Source organism: Merops nubicus, unplaced genomic scaffold, assembly GCF_000691845.1.
Source record: "Merops nubicus isolate BGI_N331 unplaced genomic scaffold, ASM69184v1 scaffold48913, whole genome shotgun sequence".
Lineage (NCBI taxonomy): Eukaryota > Metazoa > Chordata > Aves > Coraciiformes > Meropidae > Merops > Merops nubicus.
Genome location: NW_008600547.1, coordinates 1,925 through 24,456, shown reverse-complemented (window position 1 = coordinate 24,456; position 22,532 = coordinate 1,925). Strand labels below are relative to the sequence as shown.

At 40.2% G+C, this 22,532-nt stretch overlaps 1 protein-coding gene across 1 annotated transcript; it reads right to left on the bottom strand.

Annotated features, from left to right (window-relative positions):
* Positions 1–4,196: 4,196 nt before the first annotated feature.
* On the bottom strand, positions 4,197–21,873 carry TSPAN2 (tetraspanin 2; the record flags this gene model as incomplete). The annotated part of the gene is made up of 7 exons (XM_008937707.1): positions 4,197–4,596; positions 6,534–6,617; positions 7,323–7,397; positions 8,535–8,636; positions 9,182–9,256; positions 9,729–9,826; positions 21,729–21,873. Coding segments are annotated over 7 exons (645 nt in total), but the record flags the coding sequence as incomplete, so codon positions are not given.
* Positions 21,874–22,532: the final 659 nt, after the last annotated feature.

Here is a 22,532-nt window from a genome sequence, read left to right as displayed (position 1 = left end):
GAGGGCACGGAGACGAATTCTTTCTGGTAGTCGTTTATTTCGGGTTATTTTTATTAGAAAGTTGTTTCAAATTCAAGACAGAAAAGCTGATAAAACACTACTTAAGAATACATTAGACTAAAGGGAAGTGAAAGCTAGTTTCAGCAACAGATCAAGTTGTTTGTTTTTCTCTCAAAGAAAGCTGCCATAGAGGTAATTCTGCTACAGACTTTGCAGCATAAACCGATACACCAGTTCTGTCCAGAACCTGAATTTATGCTATAGAAACAAATATGTTATATTGGAAGTCTTATGTGTTTTGAAGAACCTAGTGGAGCAGCAATACAGAGGAAGAAGTACGATTGAAAAGCTTTATTTGTGTACATTTTCTATGAACAACATCTGATGCTGCTGATCAGTAGCCTCCAAAGGCTGTAAACCACAGCATCTGAAGACCCTTAAGAAAACTTTTTTTTTTCACGATACATATGAAATATATTTTGCTATAAAATTATTGTTTTCAGTATGAAGACAAGTGAAATATGAGTTTTCATTGTAGGGATATTATGGGGCTGTGCTTCATCAGCTCCTGTGCAGTCTTTGTGAGATACCAAAACTGGCTGAGGTTTTCCTAGAACAAATGAAACTCCCACTGAAGTCAGTTACTTAGAAAAATTAGACAGGGGACATGTGAATAATGGTGTCTAGAGATATAATAAGGGCATCATTAATTTACATCTTTATGCTTTATAACAAATTGTTTGACAGGAGAAGAAAATGTGTGTGATGCGCTTTCAGAATTATCACTGGAGGGATTTGCTCATTTCTTGTTCTTCTCTGAAACAGGGAGAAGGGACAGGACTAAATGGGAATTTCTGCTGACCTGTATGGCAGTTGCTATTACTGTGTCTAGTGCCTGCAGGCATTGGAGTTTGTTAATTAAATCCCAGCATGCAACTCTGGAGTGTGAACTGTCTTTGAGGAAGTTTAGATACTGGTTTGGATTTAGTTACCTTGGAAAAGCTTTCTTACTAAAGACACATGGTGTAGTTGTTTGGAAATTATTTTTGTACTGCTGACAAAGATGAAAGATTTTGCACTTTCAGGAGCTGAAATGAAAGAGCAGCAGCATACTAAACTGTGGGCACTAAATATCCAGTTTTTATAGCCATAAGCCTGCCTGTGACATCTGAGCATTTAAAAATGACTGCTCAAGCTAGTCAATGCAAATTGAGTTGCTAACTAGCTATGATGTAAAAGCAACAGGAAGGAATTCTCACAGCTTTGACAGGCAAAGAACAGCTGCATTTTCTGTCCCTTAATGAGTTAAAAAAGACCTTCAGTTACTAAGATGCAGAGAAGACTGCAAATATATTACACAGCAGACAACATCAGGAACCAACATGAAAGGCTTTATCTGTGGATTCTGCTAAGGGCACTAGTAGGTGCATAACATCGATTTCCAGCTTGAACTATACCAATAACTTAGAGAGAACTAAACCAGTAGCTGCTATTGTTCTATTCATAATATGAAGTGCGAGCATCCTGCACACCTAAATAGCAGAAAAACCTGGAGTACAATCAGTAATTATGTTCAGAAAAAGAAATGCACTGTTCAGAGGAAGAAAAAAACCCACAAGCCCAAAACATTTCAGCAGAAAGTTAGGTTGTTCAAGTCTGAAATTATAAAAGGTTTCTTTGTGCCACTCTTCCCTGTTTTCGTAAGGCACTTAGATGGTTTTGTACTTCTGAGGGAAGGAGGGGCTGGGGGAACAACAGAAGTTTCTCTGAGCTGCCTTTTTATTCAGCGCATCCCAGAAGCAGGAGTTTCCAACTTGAGAAACAGTAAGCAAATAAGTAAATTTGAGGAATTACACCCAATTATCTGTATATATGTTTAAAATACATAAAATACTGTCATTACAAAGGCCAGTGTAACAGAAGAAAATAGTGTTATTTGCAATAAATTGCTATCTCTGTAGGGCAATAATCTTAGAACCTGAACCACTGGCTTCCCTAGGGTGCTATTTTTACTGGTTTTCCCAGAAAGCTGTCTTGCCTTGAATGGCAAAAGTGACACTCTATATCGGTTTCTTCTTTCTGTCACTATTACCTTGGGAGAAAACACACCAGTTGTATACTATCCCATTATCTATTTAGAGCAGAACCAATTGCAGGGACAGTCTTCAAGTGTACCTGGGATCCAGGCACACATTGCTTTGGCTATGCCAGTGGTCTGCTGTGAATAACTTATATTCTTAGTTTCAGCTTGAGACCCTCATGGATTTTCTGCCAGTATCATTCTTCCAGTTGAGCCTTTCTTAGGAGCAGATGGTAGATCGGGGCCCATTTACAGGTGTGATGCTGGCAGAATAGGGTGCCAGGCCCTACTTTACATGGCATCCATAGCTAATCAGCTGTGAATGGAGTGATACAAGCCTAACTCTTCTTAGGCATAGGATATAATGTCTCCCTGTCAGGTGGGTACCTGAAGCTAGGCCTGGAAACTGCTCAGTTGGTAGTGCCTGCTGCACGCCCAGCATTTAGTGCACAGCTGTCTCAGTGTCACAGTTTGTGGCTGAACAATTGGAAAAGAGAAATCTATGTAAAAGACAGCAATATGTGTCAATTAAATTGGATTAATGGAACAACAAGAGTATTTCCAACCCTGAAGTAATAGAAAAGTGATGGGAGTTTGTGTTTCTTTGGGAAATGAGAGAGAAATATCGTGAGGGTTGTATATTCTGCACAAAAGTGTGCACCAGAATGCACACATTTTCTGAAATCCTGTTTCTTTTCATCATGTTACAGTGGAATGGAACTCCCATGACTTGTAAATACCAAGTCCTGTTAAGACATTATGGACCATTTCAGTCAGGTATGTATTTTAGGTTAACTTTTCCCCATCATGTACGGAACAAATGCACCATAGATCTGAACTAGTGATCATCAGAGAAACAGAGCTGCTATGTGGATATTAGCAAAAAGCTGTTCTCTGAAATGGTGAGTTATTTCGATTAAGCCAAAAATGGAGGAGGTTCTGAGCCTCTGATGTAATTTATTTTCCCCTTCTGGTGACAACCCTTTTCCCTTGTATGCTGTTTTAAAAGGAACATTCTCTTATGAATAAATAGGACAAATAGAAAAATAAAAATATAGAAACAAACTATGTAAACACAAGCCCTGAGGTATTTCAAGCACACAGTGTAATTTTTATACCTGACATGCAATCTAAAGGTACTAGTAAGAAAATTTACTTTATGACTGTAAGAATGTCCCATCTTTCTTTCCTGCCTTATACCTGCAAGAAAGGGTGAGAGGTTGAGGTAAGAGTCCCACGGAAGCTGTGATAGTCACAGAAGCAGAAACAGAGGATATTAAAGTGCTGTGTGTCTTTCCCTGACCATTTTCACTCTTCGGTTGGCTTCCACAAGCCAGCTAGATTCTAGAGTATCTGACAAAGCTGCTGCTTTTCTGGATATAGGCTCCACTCCTGCACCAGCATATATACCATATAGAGACTTGCAGGATAAAGTGACTTGATCTGAATAAAGATTTTAGTGACCCTTTTAACTCATAGATTTTTTTTTTTTTTTGGTGCATGTCTCAAGCTGGCTTGGGAAGCTCAAGCACACCTTGCACTGCAATTGCTCCCAAATGACTGCATTATCTTGCCAGCTTCCCACCTCCTTCCCCCTTTTCCTTTAGGCTGGTTCTCCTTGGACATGTTTCCTCCCCCAGAGCTTTCTGCATTTGCATGAAGTGGTCCAGTCCTAAAAAAGACAAAATCCAGTCTCTGCATGACAGTGAGGTCAGTAGGTCTACTCACATGAATTAAAGTTTGCTGCAGCAGGCCCTTAGGGTGTTCAAGTGTGGTGGTGGGTGTGGTTGTTTTGTTGTTGTGTTGGTGTTAATTTTTTTTTTTTTTTTTAAATTCCAATTTTATTAATTCTACTGTTTGGGCTTTGGAAAGAACAGTTAAAAAAGGGATTATAGGCCTCACTTTTTACAATGGCATTTGTTCCTCTGCTAGTTCTTGGCAAATGGGCTCAGTATGAAAAGGTTTCAAGCACTATATACCTATAGGTGTGTGTACACTCTTGCATAGTGAGAATTTCACTCTTGCAGGAAGAATATGCCTGCAAACATACACACATAACATATTCCATTTGCACATACTTACCTATACAAGGTACTGCATATATGGGTACCTGCTCATGTGCATAAATATTTGTAAAGAGAGATATGAATGTGCTTCCACCATGTCTATAGATGTATAATCTCTTAATTGCACATATACAAACATTAAAAATCAAATTAGTCTTAGATGCACCTTTGCTGTTTTCATTAAGAAGGACATTTTAAACCCCTATTTTTTTACTTTGGTTTTACTGTAACTAATACAATTCATCTGCTTACCTAATGGGATATTTTCCTCTCAGTATGTTAAAGCACTAATTAAAATACATTACAATTATTAAATTGGGTAGAAGAGCACTTCTTGTAAAGTTTAGTCTGGAACTCCTGGAACATAGTTGTGCAGTGAAAGTTTTAGATCATGTCTCTTGTGTTACGGATCACACAGCACAGAACCATGCTGAATATCATGCCAAAGATCTAGAAGAAAAGGGATGCAATTTAGAGATCCACTTACAAAACAGTTATTAAATAGTCTGCACATCAGAACAACCCGAAGGTTCTCAGGGCAGAGTAGCAAGTGACTGCTTCCATCTACAAACCTCAAGGTATCAGACAATAAATGTAAATGAGATTTCACTGATACTCAAAGCCAAGTTTTTATCTGCTCACACTAGTTTCACTGGTCTTTGTTCTAAACGTTAGGGCCAGTATAACTGCCCCAAACAATACTATTAACATCAATTTTGCTAACATCAGTAACTGTGACTATTGGTATTATGCCTAGTATTGCACCAAAAGTTTTTGAGTTTCAGAATGCTTCTGCGTGGAATATTGTATGCACATTTGAGTAAGAGCCAAGAAGGATTCCAGAGGAACCAGTTCTCTGGAACTGGTACTGAGCATTGCAGTTTTAGAGAGGAAGCTAAGCTCCTAACAGTTACTACTCAAGACCAAGACTATAAGTTAAATATAAAACATGTTGGGGAACTAGTTAACAAGAAGGAATGTTAAAACCAGAGAACAGTGAGTGTTGCCAGAGTCTCCAGAAATTTGGGATTTTGCCACAAGCTGATTCTCCAGAGCAGTCAGTAGCTATCTCCTGAGGCTTCATTACTAATGAGGGGAGATGAGCAGTACTCTCATGCAGTTAAACTGCTGAGTTTATATCCCCTCCCCACACACCTCCCTAAGAAAGAAGGAGATGCTGACCAGTCATGCCCCATGAAGTGTCAGAAGCAGGCACGGAAAAATGTACAGACATGTTTCTGCTGCTAAAGAGGTTATAATTTCCTAACTTCCTGTATCTGAGGTGGGAAGCCTTAGAAGAGTTGTTCATATTTCTAGTGTATCCTTGTTGAGCAATGAGGTTATTGAAACTCTGTCCCACCTATGTTGCTTTCCTATACTTCTGAGTACACCTTCATGTTTTATACAAATCACAGGATTGTTTAATCTGCTTTACCCACACCATCGTTTCTGTTAGATACATAAACCCATCTGCTTTTAAGTGTCCATATAAGTCCATGAACCTCCTACTCTTCAGAGCAGCTAAAGGCGTATTTCCTTACTAATATTCTGGCTCCTCATGCTACTGTTCTGAGTCTGAAGGAAGTCATGGCACACACATGCTGGAAAATGCTTTTTGTTGAAGCCTGCATTTGATACAGGCTGCCCACTCCTGCCATATCCTTGCAGCAGGGTGACATCTATTGGTCACAGCTCTGTCATGGAGGAGCAGACCTTAGGAATACAATACACACTTGTGGGAGAAGGTGGACTGTAAGGAAAGTTATTGATGCTTTGATGACATAATTTGATTAAACAGCTATCTGTAACTAGGTGCTACTCATTTAGGAAGGAAATGCTGTTCTGAAAACTATGCAGCTTAAATCCTGTTCCTTTAAGAAAATATGTACTAATCACTGGACATGTGACCTAGAAAATCTGTTTATAAACTATGTATCACATTGAACCAGTGCTACAGCCAGCATTTTCCTGGAAAACCATTTCTATACAAAGGGTAGCTGCTCTCTATTCCTTATGAAATCTAAGGAACGGATCCTTAGATGGCCTAAAGCATCAGCTGTTTTGGAATAGGTGAAATGCTGCTACAGACTTTTGCTTTTCAGTTTGGTTCGTGTGTACTCTGTTTTGCTAATATTACAATAAAATAAGATTAGCATTTCATACTTTGTTCTCTTTCTAAGGACACAAAATGAACTGGTAAAAAGAAGTCATGCAAGTCCGCTTGCCCTAATGTGGGCAATTCCCAGAGGGAGGACGCACTAAAAGTTACAAGAATGGCTGCACCTTGGAGGAATCTCACCAGGAAACACCTTCCACAAAGCCTTGAGTAACATGCAGGGTACTGGGCTCAAATACAGGTTTGAGAGGGTGAATGTGGATTTACTCACTGTGATGCCAGCAATTGCAATTCCAACAATTCCAACTAAATGCAGATTAGCATCAATTACATTCTGGATTTCAACCAGGCAGCTCTGTTAAAGAGAAAATTGAAAGGTTTTTACTCTTACAAAAATATACTCCAACCAACTCTGTCAGCTATTGTCACTAAACAACAGATAAACGTGAAAAATATTATTGTAGTCACTGTACTAATGCTTGCATCTGTGCCTTGTGTTCTGTTGGACAACTTTCACAGCATGTTCCCTTTTCTAGTGAAATATCTGTACCTCTTGCCTGTTCAAGCTGACACACAAAAGTAATTTCCCTACATTTAGAACCATTTATAAGATAGGCCATGCTAAATGAGGAAGTTTGGCCCTTCAGATTGACATTGTACTCTCAAGCAGATTCCACAAAAGAGGGAAATGACAGTATCTTCTTGACACTGGCATTTTCTAGTCTGGAGCCTCTATGCAGGATTAAGGCAGGCCCTTGCCAAAATTCAGCTTTTCAGGATGTTTAATTTAGGGCTTCTGTTCTGTTATGTCCTTCCCGCTTTTCAGATGATGTAATAATGTCTCAGCTACCATGGGATGCTACAATCAGGCTTCAGAAATGAGGGCTGGGCATGTTCCATGTGACCTGCAACTTCTGCCTCCACTCTGCTCCATTTCATAAGGAATTTCATGACAGAATTTGCAAGGTAAAAAGTTCCTCCTTTCTTTTTCTTATGGAATCTCTCCAATCCTACTAAACAATTGACAGGAAAAAGTGATTTTGTGAACCAGAACACTTGCCTTTGGCATCTCGATATTCTCTGGGCAGGGTAATCCCATTTGTTGTTCCACATTACCTTTACCACAGCATTGGAGCTAAATGAGAGAGAGAGATGAAAAATCAAGGAAACAATACAGATTGAGTAATTAATCTATTACCCATAGTAACTGCTGCCTCTGGTAGAGTTCCAGTTGTGTGGGCCAAAATTTTCAAAAATCAATTTCAATTTTCTGAAGCCACAACAAAGAGACAAATTTGAGTTAAAAACAACTTCCAGAAGGGATTTATATCACATTATCTCATAACAAAGCAAACAAATTTATTTTGGAAAAGTAGTTTCCTGAGTTACAGGGAAACAGCTGTTAAAGGGAGAAAGCAGAGAGTTCAAATAGTCCATACAGAATTATGGACAACACACAAAAGCTACGACAAAAAATGTTAAGATCTTTATTTCTGACAAAACATAGTGCTGGTTTTGGAGACAGTAATAAATCAGAGTGTTTCAGACTGTTTGTTTTTCCTGTTTGGCTGTCTCCCACAAAATGCTTGGAATTTCTCTTTGGGTCAAAAAAAAACAGCTACGGGAGAAGGACAAAAGGGTCTGAGGTTGTGAAATGTTTGTTCTAAAGAACGTGGGAATGCTGTAAAAAGCAACAAAGCTTGCACTTGATCTCTGTGGGAGGCAGTGTAGATACAGGATGGACATGAATAAGATTCAAGAAGTCACAGGTTCTAATTCTGATTCAGACTCTAACTTTTTTGGGTGGCCTGAACCGAGTCACACGTGTCCTTCTGGTTCTTAACCTACTTGGTTCAGTCAGTGACAGCATCTGTCACATTGTAGGTCCTGGGACATGGGTCACAGTTTTTTCTCCAAAAAATGCAGAGCGATTCAGACCTTTCTAACTCTCTCTGCATTTGTGAGTATTTATTCTTGGATTTTAATATCCAAAATGGCCATAATAGTAATCTTCTGCACAACAAAGATGAGGAACATCAGCTGAAGTTTAAAGGGCTGGCCATTTTCACTTTGAAAGGTAGGGATCACTTGGGATCTGAAAACCAGAATTCTGACAGAGCCAAGAGGAAAACAGGGTTGTGAGCCTTTGGCTCTACTTTAAGTAATGCTCAGTTTTATTCTTTCATACCTCAGTGGAAGGCATTCTGAATTTTAAGAGGTAATGTGACAGTAGTAGTAGTGCAAGGTATTAACTTTCAGAAGGACGACTCACAGCCAAGTGGTAGCGGTAGATAGTGCTGTTGACCTTTCCCTCTGGGTTTTTCATGTAGTCATCATAAACGTCTTCATAGATTTTCTGGGCTTCCTGTATTGCCTGCAGAAATCAGACTTTCCAGGTGAGTGGGAAATAAGTCTGACCCCCAATCCAGCGTAGACTTCCTGTTTGTGTCATCAACTTCCAGAGCAGAAAATTATGCCTAGTAAACTGAAGTCCCATGATGGGAAAGACAGGAGGTTTTGTGGCCTGGTGGCATTCAGAGGGACTCTGCATGAGTCTGAATGTACATATGCCTTATTCTGCGTTTTGGTTAAAAAGCGTTAGTTGGAGAAGTTTAGTGCTTGAATTTGCCCTCTTCCCAAACAATAGCATTTTATTATATAGTTCTGTTTGATGTTCCTAGTGGATGTAAGGCTGAACCACACCTAAAGATTTTCTGATTTTCTGTAGAAGAGCAAAAACTGCACCCTGTTCTGGACTTGTGATAGCACAAGTTTTCATGGACTCCAGATAAGAAAGTCAGAGTCTTCCTGGAAAAGGTATCCTTTCAAGTTTTCCAGTGCAAAAGCCAGACAGTAGGTCAGTCAGCATTAGAATCCATGGCTGCCCCATTATGACATGAGAAGTTGCTTGCTACTTACCACTTTCTTGCCTATAAAGGCAAACACTCCAGCAGTGACCTCAGCTGCAAATATCACCAACAAACAAGCAAAGAACTGCAGAGGGAGAAGAGAATATTACATTAATATACCTTGCACAGTTCTGCTTTATATGGACTGTCAGTCAGTCCCTCGTCCTTGGGATGAGGCCCCAGGCCTCAACAGCCCACACAGTAACTGAAAGAAAGTTCGTAAGCAGGGTTTGTAACAAGGGTGTCAAGACAGATTTCTTGTAATATGGAAACAAATGTGGAAATGGCAAAGATGTGGCTCAGCTGTCACTCACATGGTAGCTTCAGAAAAGACAGAAGATAATTCCAGGAAATGTATCACATGAGACAAGCAAGAGAACTTCTTCACATATGCAATCTCTGCAACAGCATGGTGGCTAGAGATGCTAGATTAGCCAGTAAAAGGACATAGGACATTTTAGGTCTTGGACAGTAAATACCTTTCTACTGTTAACAGAAGGTATATACTTTTGGATGATTTTCTTGTTTAGCCCAGGCGCTTGAAACCTTTTACTTACTGCTCCAAGTAAGCACTGAGACTCCCGCGCTGCTCCACAGCACCCAAAAAATCCAACAGTGGTCATGAGAGCCCCTGCTCCCACCAGTACATAGAGTCCTATGAAAAATCAGAATCAGACAAGAATTTCAGAAGGTTTCTCTTCCCAAAGTCTGCTACCTGTTTTGTCAAAAGCACACATTTAAAAGTGAAAATAGTCTTTGGTTCTCACAAAGAACACCTGTTATACAAAAAAAGTTTCTCTCACCACAAGAGGAGACCAATGATTTCTTCAGAATTCTTGGAGAATCTCATGAAAACAAATGAGAAGACTTCCACTTCCCATTTCCTGTCCCACGGGCAGCTCATTCCAAGAAGAACATAAACCATACCATCCAGAACCATCCTACAGCTCTTTGGTGAGGAACATAAGGCAAAAAAAAAAATCCAACATTGCTAGAGACATTGCTTACTTCTGTGAAACCTGGGGATGGAAATCTGCTGTACTGATATGTAGGGGTGGAATTTAAAAAGCTATCTGACAGCTATGCTCTCTCAGTTGCCTGGCAGTACATAAAAAAGGATAGCTGAAAATCTTCAGGAAAGGTACAGGCACTGGAGTGTGATAGTCCTCTGAAATCAGTGCTTTGGCTGGGGAAAAAAACTATTGGAAAGAAGAGGATGATTGGAGGAACCCCTTGCAAGCTGTTAGAGGAAGTGAATGAAACAATGAGTTTGCACCCTCTGGCAAAATAATGAGTTGGAAGAACAGCCTGGAGGAGCTCATAAGCTCAGCAATAGTTCTGAGCTTGGTCACTGCAGAGAATGAAGCTTGTCTACAGCTGAGTGATTTGGAGTGTGGCCTCTTCCTTTTGTGATAAGGAGCTACTTTGCTGCCTGCTGGCCAGGCATATTCCAGTAACATTACTGGGTGGTTTTTTTTTTTGTTTTTTTTTTTTTTTTTTTTCTCCTTTAACTTACTGATGCACGTGTCAGAATATGAGGTGTTGGCAGCTTTTAAAGGCTAATGTTATCATTGCATTTTGATGAGAAGACTTGGAGAAGAGTTGCTTGAAAATGGATAGATCACAGAACCAGACAAATTACATCAGATATTAAAAGAAGATGATTCTGTATGAAAAGAGTAGTGTGTCTAGGACTTGGAGGCTAAGAACCTTGCAGGCATGGCCTACAAACAGTATCTCATGATGCATGCTGCACTCAACTGAACTGCAGGATACCCTCCCACCACCTTATTTCAGTAGAGAGAATCAGTGGTCTCTGCAGCAGCCAGCGGCACCCCTGCATTGCCTTCATGTTCTGGACATTCATAGGTCAGCATTGTGCAGTTACTGAATCATTGAGGGGGCTGCTCAGACACTGTAGCTAACCTCTTCCTGTGACTGTATTGCTGAATGGACTTGAAACTCGTGGCACAGTTACCTGCATGTAGACAAATTTAGTGACATAAAGAACAGCAAAGAGTGGATCATCAGACTAAACTTATTAAGAGCAATATGGGGATGAGACTGCCAGCAAAGACCAGGCCTGAGACAAAGAGAGAACATGGGAGATGTCAGTATTGCCCCATACATAGTTAAAGATCTAGGACTCCAGCTATGTTCAGAACTTGACAGGACAAACACTGTAGAGGTAAGGGGAATAGCATTCATCTCTGCCACTTGTAAACCTGCTAGAAACACCTTCAACAAGTTGTAGATTGGGATGGTGGTTTGTTTGTTTGTTTGTTTGGCTGGGTTTTTTTGTTTTGTTTTGTTTTGTAGGAACTTTATCTAGGACAAGACGAAACCAGAGCACAGAATCTTTCTTTCCTCACTTGTAACCTGCATGCTTGATCTGGTGATACATCAGCTCATGTATGGTGTCAGTTCCCATCAGACTACAACTGTGTTTATGCCTTTCCTCTGGGTACCATGTCAGCCAAAGTACAGCAGGCCTTGTAATTGTAATCTTTGTGTTGTGGAGGACATGCAGAAATCTGGCATGCCAATCCACTGCTAGAAAAAACAGCTTCATTTCCTTCATGCCATCATGAGAGGACAATGGAGCTACAGACTGTGCACACTAGAGGGCACAGTGAGCCTTGCTTCCAGCTTTGACTACATGAACTTTTAATGAGAACTTTTAGTATTTTCAGTTACCAATTTAAACATTATTTTAAAATCTGACTCAAATATTTAGGGTTAACAGAGCTACTAGCATTTACTGTTAGCAGGTCCTGTGTAACTGAGACTAGAAAGCCCTACAAATAACAGTTTGCAGTGGTTGCTACGAAAATGAAAAAACAAGCCATCAATATACGAATAGCATCTAGCTACTCTGCCACACAGACGCAGCCTACTTGGAGATGGCAGACTCCATGGGTCTGCTGCCCATTCATTGGTGCATCACTATCCAGTCACTGTCTTATCAGGCAGATATCCATCTCAGCTATTATGATCCCTCTCCTCCCCTCCATCCTTCTTGCCCCAGTACTACTCTTGTGCCAAAGACTGTTGCTCAAGAGCACATTCTGTTAAATAGCAACAAAACAATTATAATTAACGTGGCTTTGCCAGGTCTGTGATGACAGGCATGTGGGATTTGCTGCTGATTGTACTGGCTATTAATATTCTGTGTTTTCTAGATTTTTAATATTAAGCATCTTGTGAATTACTAGGACTGAGCATTCTTCAAGGTAATACTTGAACACATATTCACGACAATGGTTTTTACCAAGGGAAGGATATACAAAGATAGATATGGCTCAGGAGAGAAAGGTCAGCGCCCTGTGGAAGATTAATTGGAAAAGACAAAATGCTTCTCAGGTGCTGAACCTGCTGTGCAACTGTCAAACACCAAAACTGCCATTTCCTGAGATCTCCATGGTACCAAACAGAGTGTAATTAAAAAGATGTTTCCTAGACCATTTTCTGCATGTCACTCCCTACTCCAGTCCCTGTAATTTCTTAGGAGGAAACTTAGCAGGGAGACTTTTTGATTAAGAAGACTGGAAAAACAGTCTTTCCATTTCTTTTTGTTCCTTTCACTAGCAAAGACAAAGCTCACTGAGCCTCAGGGGTAAGACTACTTTCAAGAATTTAGATTTGCCTTTGTCTGAGAAACAGATGTAACATTTCACTTGCATGACTCACAGCTAAACCACTACCTCAGTCAGAACTTCCCTTTTTAAGGCATGTTACAGGAAGAAGTCACACCAGTCACTAAACAAAGTTTAGCTTGCTGTGTCTGACCACACAGCTGAGCGAGCCAAGAGTTTAAAACCACCTTCTTCCATCTTCTGCTCAGGAGAGTTCATTCTGGACTTTGTCCCTTCTCAGCCTGGGACTAGTAGTTCCTGATACTCTGAAAGCTCTTTCTAGATGGAAAATAATGACAACACTTAAAAAAAAAATAAATCTGCAAAACTAAAGATTTTTTTTACTTTACTTTATATACACACGTTATCTTGCACACAGGATTGAGACACTTTAAGAGCACTTGTTATTAGTAACAAATTTCTGTCTAAAAAATAGAGAATGTAAGGGAGGGGAAGCCCATAGTTCAGCCATTGTTTAATTTTGAAAAGAACATATTTGGGAAGCAGTAGCTTTTCTATATACTTGGTATTTTGTTTCATCCTGTTAGGGAAAATAATTATATCCTGAAAGGAAAATGTCAGATGGGGGTATTCCCTGTAAGAAACCCAACAGGAAGGATTCCTATTTTCTGGCAGACTGCTTTGCAATTACAAGGAGAATTAAAAATTTACCTGCCAATCTCAGAGCAACCTATGACTCCCAGTAGTGAAGAATGGCAAATCCATAACTCAGTGGAGATGTCTGGACTGGCATCTGTGTTTGTGGCACAGCGTTCTTCTGTAAGATCCTGTTCCCTCTGGGGAATAAGCACATGTATCCTACTGGGGCTGTGCTTGGAGATAGTGGCTCTGCAAGCATGAAGAAGCACCTCAGGAAGGATAAATGATATTCTGTGTGTTATTTCTGGATGACTGAAACCATTGAGATTAGCAGTGAATACAGAATTTCATCATTCTAGACTAGGTAAAAGAGAATGATGGAATTTTATAGCTGCTGGCTGCGGTATATCTTGATGTGTATCAACAGCGTGGGAGGGATGAGCCCAAAGTTTAGAAAAATGAGAAGTGAAATCTGCGAGACATCTGTTCTTTTTTCCTTTCAGCAATTAAAAACCACTGTCAAGGTAAAATGCAAATTTATGCATAACTAAACTGAAAGGAAACATCACCTTCAGTCTGTCAGATGGCGCCTGGACAGAGTAATGACTGTATCCTGAGAACCAGAGTCCTTCTACACTCCCATTGCAAGGAATCACATGATAGTACACTGTGTGTACTGCCAGTGTTTTATGAACAGAAAGTAAATATTACAAAACAAAAGAGGCAGGTAGAAACCTACTAATGTGAACATTAGAACCATTCTCATTTCAGACAATGCATGAACCATCGCCACCACCACCAGATACATTCTGCTGTCTGCTTGGGTCAGTAAGGATCTACCTTCAGAGCCTGGAATAGAACTCATTGTTTGTGTTTTTTTTTTTTTTTTTTAAATCTTACTGGGGGCTTTGAGATACATAACCCTGTCTGAAGCCTACTGCAAAGAGCAGGAGCAGACAAACGTACACTGTCTTCCTGTCTGGCTTTATTTCATATAGCTTTCTTGTTTACCTGGCTGCTATGGTCACTTTCCATTTTAAATAATGCTACTTTTTCTTTTTTGGGCTGAGTAACTAACACTAGTTACTCAGTCAAGTATGAACAAACCTGCAACTGTTCATACTTGACTGAGAAAACAAGAAGCTCTGTTCTTGGTTTAAGGGATCCAGAGGCAGTGATGACTGGAGTCATAGAACTCAGACTTGACTTGAAGAGATTTTCCTGAGGTTGTATGTGCATTACAATCTGGGAACCAGATGTGCTCTTCCACAGAAGGACTGAGGTTCTCAATCCCTCAGCAGGGCACAAGGGAACCTGTAGTGCAAATGCACTATTGGAAAATATGAGAAACACTTGTAGGAGTTGGAAATAACAGGCCAGATAGGGACTGTTGTGTATGTTGCACAGGGTAGCAAAGTCACTTTCTGAAACAGGCTTGTTACTACAGATTACCATTTTTGTGTTAACTGATTTTTAGTTTATCTATAAAATACATTTACAAAACTGGAGAAGAGAGGCAGAGTCCTCTGAAGGAAGATGAATTTCTGGAAAATTGGAACATACCCTTAATTTGAGCATAATGCACAGACATAATTACGAGTGTTCTGTGAATTCGACAGGTACTTTGTGGTTAATCTTCCTAGAACTACAGAAGTATTACAGATATCAGTCAGTTGGTAGGCTTCTGCTGATGCACAAATCTTGGAATTTCAATTTAAAGGCAACTTCACTGTAATGTATCATCCCCATCCACTGCCCACAGAATACTAACACTTGTTACCTATCTTGCTCACATGCATCTTACAATGCTAAATAATTATATCCCAGATTCACAAAAGCCAAAATATGTTGGCTATTACATTCTCGGTAGTTTCCAATGGCTCCATCAGTGCCTACTTCACCCTATATAAAACTTCACTGAAGTCAGATATAGTCAACGTATCTGTATTAGGTGGATCTTTAGTGTCGCAGTTGGACTTCACAGAATCCTGTGGCAATGGATTCTACAATTTAATGATGTGTGAAAAACTTTCTAATATGGAAGTAGTTGATAGTGCATAGTATGATAATAATCTTGTCAAACTTTTTCTGGTTTTATTGCATCCTTCTTGGCCAGAACCACGTACAGCATTCAAGACACTGAGTGCAGTGGAAATTTACACAATGACATTACAATTTTTCAGTTGAATTCTAATGTCCTTTCTTTGTAATAATTCCTGACATTTAGATGCCTTTTTCACTGCAGCTGAGCAGGGTACTTTTATCAAGAGAAACTGACAGTGAGACTAAGATCACATTCCTGTGTGGTTATAGCTAATTTAAAGTTTGTTAGTGCTTATACTGCTTAGATTAACTACTACTACTTGTGTCACTTTGCTATATTGATACTGTATTTCATTTGCATTTTTAATAGTCATCTGGTACTCTGAAATCCTTTCCCAATTCTCTGCAATTCTTTCTAGATTAGGACATTTCCATGCAGTTATCAACAACAGTTTTACACTTCTAATGCTTAAATGCACAGGCTTCAAGCCACCCAAAACATAAAGCAGAGCATAGCCATAATGCATTCATGGAAATATACCACCCCCACAGCAGCACAAGACTCTGCAGGTAGCTCCAAGTGCAGATAAAATAGGTGCTCGAGCACCACAAGCCAACTCGATCAAAACCCTGTCTGTAGATGTTTTTGAAGTGACACACCCCAAAAAGGAGCTAAGGGCTTTTTTGTTGCTGTTATTTTTTTCCAACAGACAAAATGCTTTCCTCTTAATGGATTCGTAGTGGACAATCCCATTTTATTTCCAGCTCTGTCAGAATGAAACACAACACAGGACATTTCCCTTAAGATACAATGGGTTAGATTGGTTTGGTTCTTTTTCTAGAAACCACTTTAGAGACTTGCATTTAGAGCAGAGTTAGTAATTTTAAATACAGTATGTGTGAGGAACAAAGCACGTAACTGAAAAAAGCCTGAGCGTTCCTGGAGCATACTGTGCTGCTACAGCAAGAGGAGTCATCGATGTCTTTTTACTTCATGCAGGACCAGTGACAGGTTTATCCCCAGTCACCTAGGTCACTTGCTACAGGTGGCTGTTTCTGGAAGAGTAGAAGTGTTGAGCCTGTGGTGCTGGACTCTGGCCTGTGTGCATGGGCAGCCTGACCAGAATCAGATACAACTGCTTGATCGCTCACTGAGGTAGGCTGAGGGAGACCTCACATACTCAGTGAGCTGTATTGTAAGAGTTCAGCATTCACAGCAATGTGACCAATGCGCAGGCACCACAGTGACTTGCAGCTGCCTAGAGGAAGTAGAAGAGGGTGTGTCAAAGAAGGAAGCGGTGTAGCTGTCAGTTCAGCTGTTTCTGTGGTGTGGAACTGGGTAGCTTTTAGATAGCAACTTGCAGAGAGAGTAGAGTGGGAGAAAGGTTTACCCAGGAAGACAGTTTAATGGGCAAATAGCACAAAGTGCATTATCTTACTTTGATTAATTAAAAAAACCCAAAAAAGACAACTTCATGAATCTCAGCATATTGCATATACAAAACAATCAGCCTAAGGTAAATGGACAGATTATTCCATTAGACTTAATTAGCTTGTTTTGTCATAATTGTAACTTTGTGGTGGCCTTGCCTTTACTCTGCCAGGCAAGGTACTGACTCTTGGGAACTCATTGCTAGGTTTTATGATCCAGCACAGAGACTAGGGACTTTTGAACAACTTTCATTTTGAGTAAGGCTGTTTTGGGGGGTGGTAGTGGTGGTATCATATTTTTTAAGTAGATTTCTAGTGCAACAGCTTTTGTTTTCTACTTGGGGCCACTGTGGGCCATTTCTAAACCAGTCTTCCTCAACTGCAGAAGAGACTAACACACAAAATGATAGGAGGAAAGATGAGTTCATTGCTTCAGTCCTAAGTACAGACTAAAAGCCTCTCCAGTACACACGATGGCAGGACCATTTGATGCTTCTCTTGTGGTGTTGCATCTCTATGAAGAGGCTACTTTGCCAATAGCTTGCATTTTAAAGGCTGGTGGAATTTGAGAGGCTATGAATTTTGGAGAGAAAATACTGATGATTAAGGGCATAGTGCTTGACTCCAAAATACATTAATAGAACTATAACAAAATGAGGCACAGGAGCAGACAACTGCAGTTTACATGGATTTAACTGCTGGCCAACTCCTGTTTGTATGGGCATCCAGCTACTAATGTCCTTCAATTCCAGACATGACTTCATATCCTAAGGCATTTGCCATCTAACTGTACTTTTGAAAGCCAGAATGATCACTCATGCTCTCACAGACCACAAGAAAAAGCCACAGCCACCCTGAAACTTCTATCCACAATTGGTTTGGTCCTGATGAACGCCTGGACCACAGATCAGATCATAGAACTGGAGCAAAGAGAATGTAACATAGCAGAAAGTTTGATCTCTGGCTGTCCAGGAGAAGCAATGCTTCAATGCTGCCACTTATGAGAGCCATCCATATTGGTTCATTTACATTCTTTAGTTTTTGTTACCATTTCTAATGGGACTTGCTGAGTACATATGCTACGTTTTTATTGCTACTGGGAGTGCTATGACCCTCTGCAATTCATTTATTAGGGATAGAGAGAGTTTGTCCTCCATGTTGTCCAAGGAACCGGAACAGAATTTACTCTTCATCAAACAAAAGCAAAGAGGGGAGAATAGGTGACTAGGACTGACCCTTAAAAAGTCCCAGTGTTAGTTTTTACTTGACAAATACTCAGGTTGTACTCAGCAGGCACTTTGTCTTCACTAATGTGCATTAGGTATTTTAAAATTTAAGAACAGCACTACTACAAAGAATTATTTAAGGAGCAATTAATTTTGAGGCAGCAATGCTGACATCTTGGGCTCACACAAGCATCTCTCTTTTCCTTCTGATCATTGCAGACTTCCCTGCCCAGTAAAAATCTCTCCAGAGTCTTGGTACAGGACTCTCAAGAAGGACGAGCAATCCAAGGGAATTCCCTTTATTCTTCAGATCTTTTCTTTATTTGGTCAGTATAGCGTCACAGACAATTTGGATAAAAGAGGTAACTGCCCAGCTATTGACCTTTGACGAATTTCCTTCTTTTCTCTTTCTTTTCTTTCTTCCTTTCCTTCTTTATTTTTCTTTTTCTTTTGTCAAGTACAGCTAAGAGAGGAATATATGAGATCTACCACAGATGAACTGCACTGGAACAGGAAAGCTACAGTTTTTCCTCACCACCTAAAGCACAGGCATAGGCACTCCATGCTATGAAATGGAGTAACATAAAAATACTGTCATACCTGCCACTGCACTGGGAACTCCAAAAGCTGAGAAGCTGCAGAGAGGGGATACCCAATTTTAGGTGGCTGCTCCAGTGTAAGATCTGGTAAAGTGGATGGAAACTGTATGGGTCAAATTCCAATGAGTTCCAATTCCAACATTTGATGTTGTAGGTTAAAAAACTGCAAGCTGCAGTGGGAAATATGGATCACTGAACACAAAACCACAAGCAACAAGAAACTGACAACACATATGTGCTTGATCTCAGCACCGCTGCCTGTAAGTTGTTGTCAAACCAACAAAAACATTTCAGTGTCTGGAAAAGATGAACAGCCTGGTTGCCAAGTCATGGTCTGAACTATTCCAGAGGGCAGAAAAGACAGATGGACTGCTGGTAAAGAACAAGGCTATTTAAGGAGACTCATTCTGGCCTAATGGAAAATGCAAGGATATAATTGTCAATTATTTTAAAATAAAACAACATTTCAAATCCAGGGAAAAAAAAAATTCACAAAGAAGCACAAGAGGGAATCTGGTTGGATTCAGTGGCAGCTTAGGCCAGGTACAAAAAGCAGAATTTGCTGCTCTTTAGAAGCAAGAAAATTAGATGTTTTCTACAAGATGATGATTCTGAACAATGCTTCAGTCTAAAAAGCAAACTCTAAATGCAGCTGCACTGTTGAACCAAGCACTGACACAAAGCTGATTTGATTACAGTGGCTTGGGTTATCAGAAGGCAGCCACAAAAGTGATCAGTTATTTTAAAATATATAACCATATGTTTGTATCTACAAGTCATACTGATGATCTGCTTCCTTTTTCATCCCCCTGGGCAGCTGCAACTTGTGTGCTGCACAGTGTTCCGTATTAAGAATTCCTATGCGAAATTCTGTCTGTCACTCAGAATGCATGTTACAGAGGAAACACGCAAAGACAAATAAACAACACGCCCAGAGTATCTGTGAGAAGGGCCCAACACACAACTGTCAAGGGGAATTATGATTGTTAACAGCCTGAGACTTCTGAATGGCTGCCTCGTCAGACACTCAGAAGTCAAAACACAATATAACATGATTTATAATGAGGGAAGGCACCAGAAAATGTTTTGGTTTTCTTTAATATTAATGCTCTATTCAGAGCACAATGACTATTACAAAATGGGCCCAAACTTTGCTCTAGAATTCAGCCAAAAGTGCAAGTTTAAAAGAATTCTCAACGTTTTTATGTCCCGTTTCTTAGCAGTTCCTCTGCTAGCAATTACATATTACAGCACACAGCTCTATAAATGCTGGTGACAGCCCACTAGTTGAATGTCATGGTGTATGACAAGACTTTTACAAGAACATTCCCCAGAACTTCAAAAAATTAACTACCTTGAACAGCTTTTGTAATTCCTATTCAGGACTGAAGGAGATTAAATTTTTCAGAGATTTAAATACAAATGCACTAAAGAATATCTTGTTTATACAGTGTTCCTGTCTGCGCTGCAAAGCTGTGAAATGACTATGGTGCTTGTTGACATCACAGGATGTATTACTTTCTGGGTTCTAACGAACCAATAATACTTGATTTTGACGGCCAGAACATCCTTCTGTCTTGTTGAATCCCCTGGGTCAAACTTAAAGTGATAAGGCAGGGAAGAGTTCCAAGACACAGCATAGGAAATTCAGCAAGTATAAACTGGATGTGGAAATGAAGTTGGTGATCTGATATGCCACTGACATAGTACCTCAGATATAAGAGAAAAAGTAAATTATGCTTCCTAGCTCTCTGTGTCAGTGGAGGTGCTACAGGCATTTTACAGTACCCCTCAGGGCCCAGTCAAATTTTCATCTGAATGGTTTTATTCAGCCTTATAAACTCCCACAGAAACTTTGCTGCACATAACAGTCTACCCATCTATTCCCGTAGTGTATGCAGACAGCTCCATGCCTCTGGCCTGGCTGCATATTTTAAAGAAGCTTGGGGTTAGGACTGTGGTGTATCAGAGTCAAGGCCTCTGATAGGAGAATTGGGGTATTTAAAGTAACTACACAGCCCAGACAATATTCCTGTGACCTGTGTGTAACTGCCTGCTACATGACATCTTGGGTCAATTTCCATTCCTGGCCACCCTGTAAGAGTGGCTTGAAGGACAAGGCCAGACTGGGTATTCATTCACACTTGGTGTTTGTAGATGGCAAAAATGTTTGCACCACTTGGATTTTATTGAGTGAATCCATCTCCAGGGGTGATATATTAAAACAGAAAAAAAAAAATCTGACTCTGTTGCTATAAAGGCCTGTTACAATTTCCCATTGACAGAGAAATTCAGTTGCTGGAAGTCCTAGACAGCTGTTATTTAAGGATTTCTACAGATAATGTAACAATGGGTGTTTCCAGAAAAGTAACTGGAAATGCTAGGGAGAAAAAATTTGTCTTAAATGCCTAAAATTAGATATGACCAATAAAAATTCTGTGGGCTTGGGAACTAATTGATTCCTACCTAGGTCAGACAAACAGTTCTTGAGATGGCTGAACACTATGTAGTTTTACTTTACTATGTAGCTTTATTTTTCAGCCTTGAGAGTGTTTGCTCTCATACTTAACATTGCACTCAGGGCCTCTGTGTGCAGACATAGGGAGGATTGGTAGAATTCTTAGTGCTGCACTGATATTAGAAACATTCAGAAGTGACAGTGTTGTTTTGTTGGCTAGCAGCTGCACAGAAAACTCTGGAAAGGTATATTGGTGAACCCCATGTTCCATAAGTCTGTGACCCAACTCAACTTCTATTCCGTCATTATTAGCACAATTCACTTAGGATACATGAGGATTGGATCAAATCTGAGAGAAGAGTACAGTTAGCCCTAAGGAAGTTGATGCCAAACAGAGAAAGGATGAATGCCATCATGCACATGACCTAGGACCAGAATGTCGAGTCTTGTGTAGTTCAGGCCAGGAATTGTTTGCCTTCATGTAATTCAGTGTGTAAGGTGTGTCATATGCCCCAGGCTGAAACCAAGGTTAAAGGCTACTGTCATCACTGGCACATGAACTTACCCATGAAGAAATACTCTGGAGACTTTTTGTCTGAAGCAAAGTCTGCCATAACCCCACCAAACCGCAGCCATAGACCAAAGGCAATGACAACCAATCCTGCCAGCTGGAAGATAAACAGACCAGTCAATACTTTAGTAACAGTTGTCTAGAGATCATCAAAGAGGTGTCCCTGGCAGCATATGCTTTCTTGAAATCCCACAGCTCAGGACTGTGCTGTCAGAAAATTGAAGAAGCACTTGCCAGTGTCTAATTATAGTGCAATTTATTTCTTTTGCCTGCCTTCCTTCCTTCCTTCCTTCCTTCCTTCCTTCCTTCCTCCCTCCCTCCCTCCCTCCCTCTTTCTGTCTTTCTTTCTCTCTCTTTCTCTCTCTTCAGTGTCGTGGTGTTTCTGAACTTGCTAGTGTCTTTCACACCTTGTAAGTAAGCTCATTTAGTCATCAAAACTTGGCCTGAATTGCAATGGGGAATGGAATGGGGTGGAGGTGTTTGAGCATGTGGAGGGGAAATGAGTGCCCATGAGAAGAACAGACAGGCTGCAAAATCAATGAGGAACTCTTTAACCCTCAGAAATGCACTGTACTCAGGCAGTATTTCAGGAGGCCACTCAGTGTCTGGGTCTGGTATTAAGGTGCTGTTACTGTAGGAAAAGCACCTCATGGGGAAGTGCTGCATGATCAGGAGTTAACCCCTGCTGGCTTGACACACACAACTTTAAGGGCAGAAGTAACTTAATTGACTCTTTTTTCAACCCTCTTGGCTGGTTTAGGGTTAAATAGCAACCTCTTGGGCTGAGAGGTGCCCCCT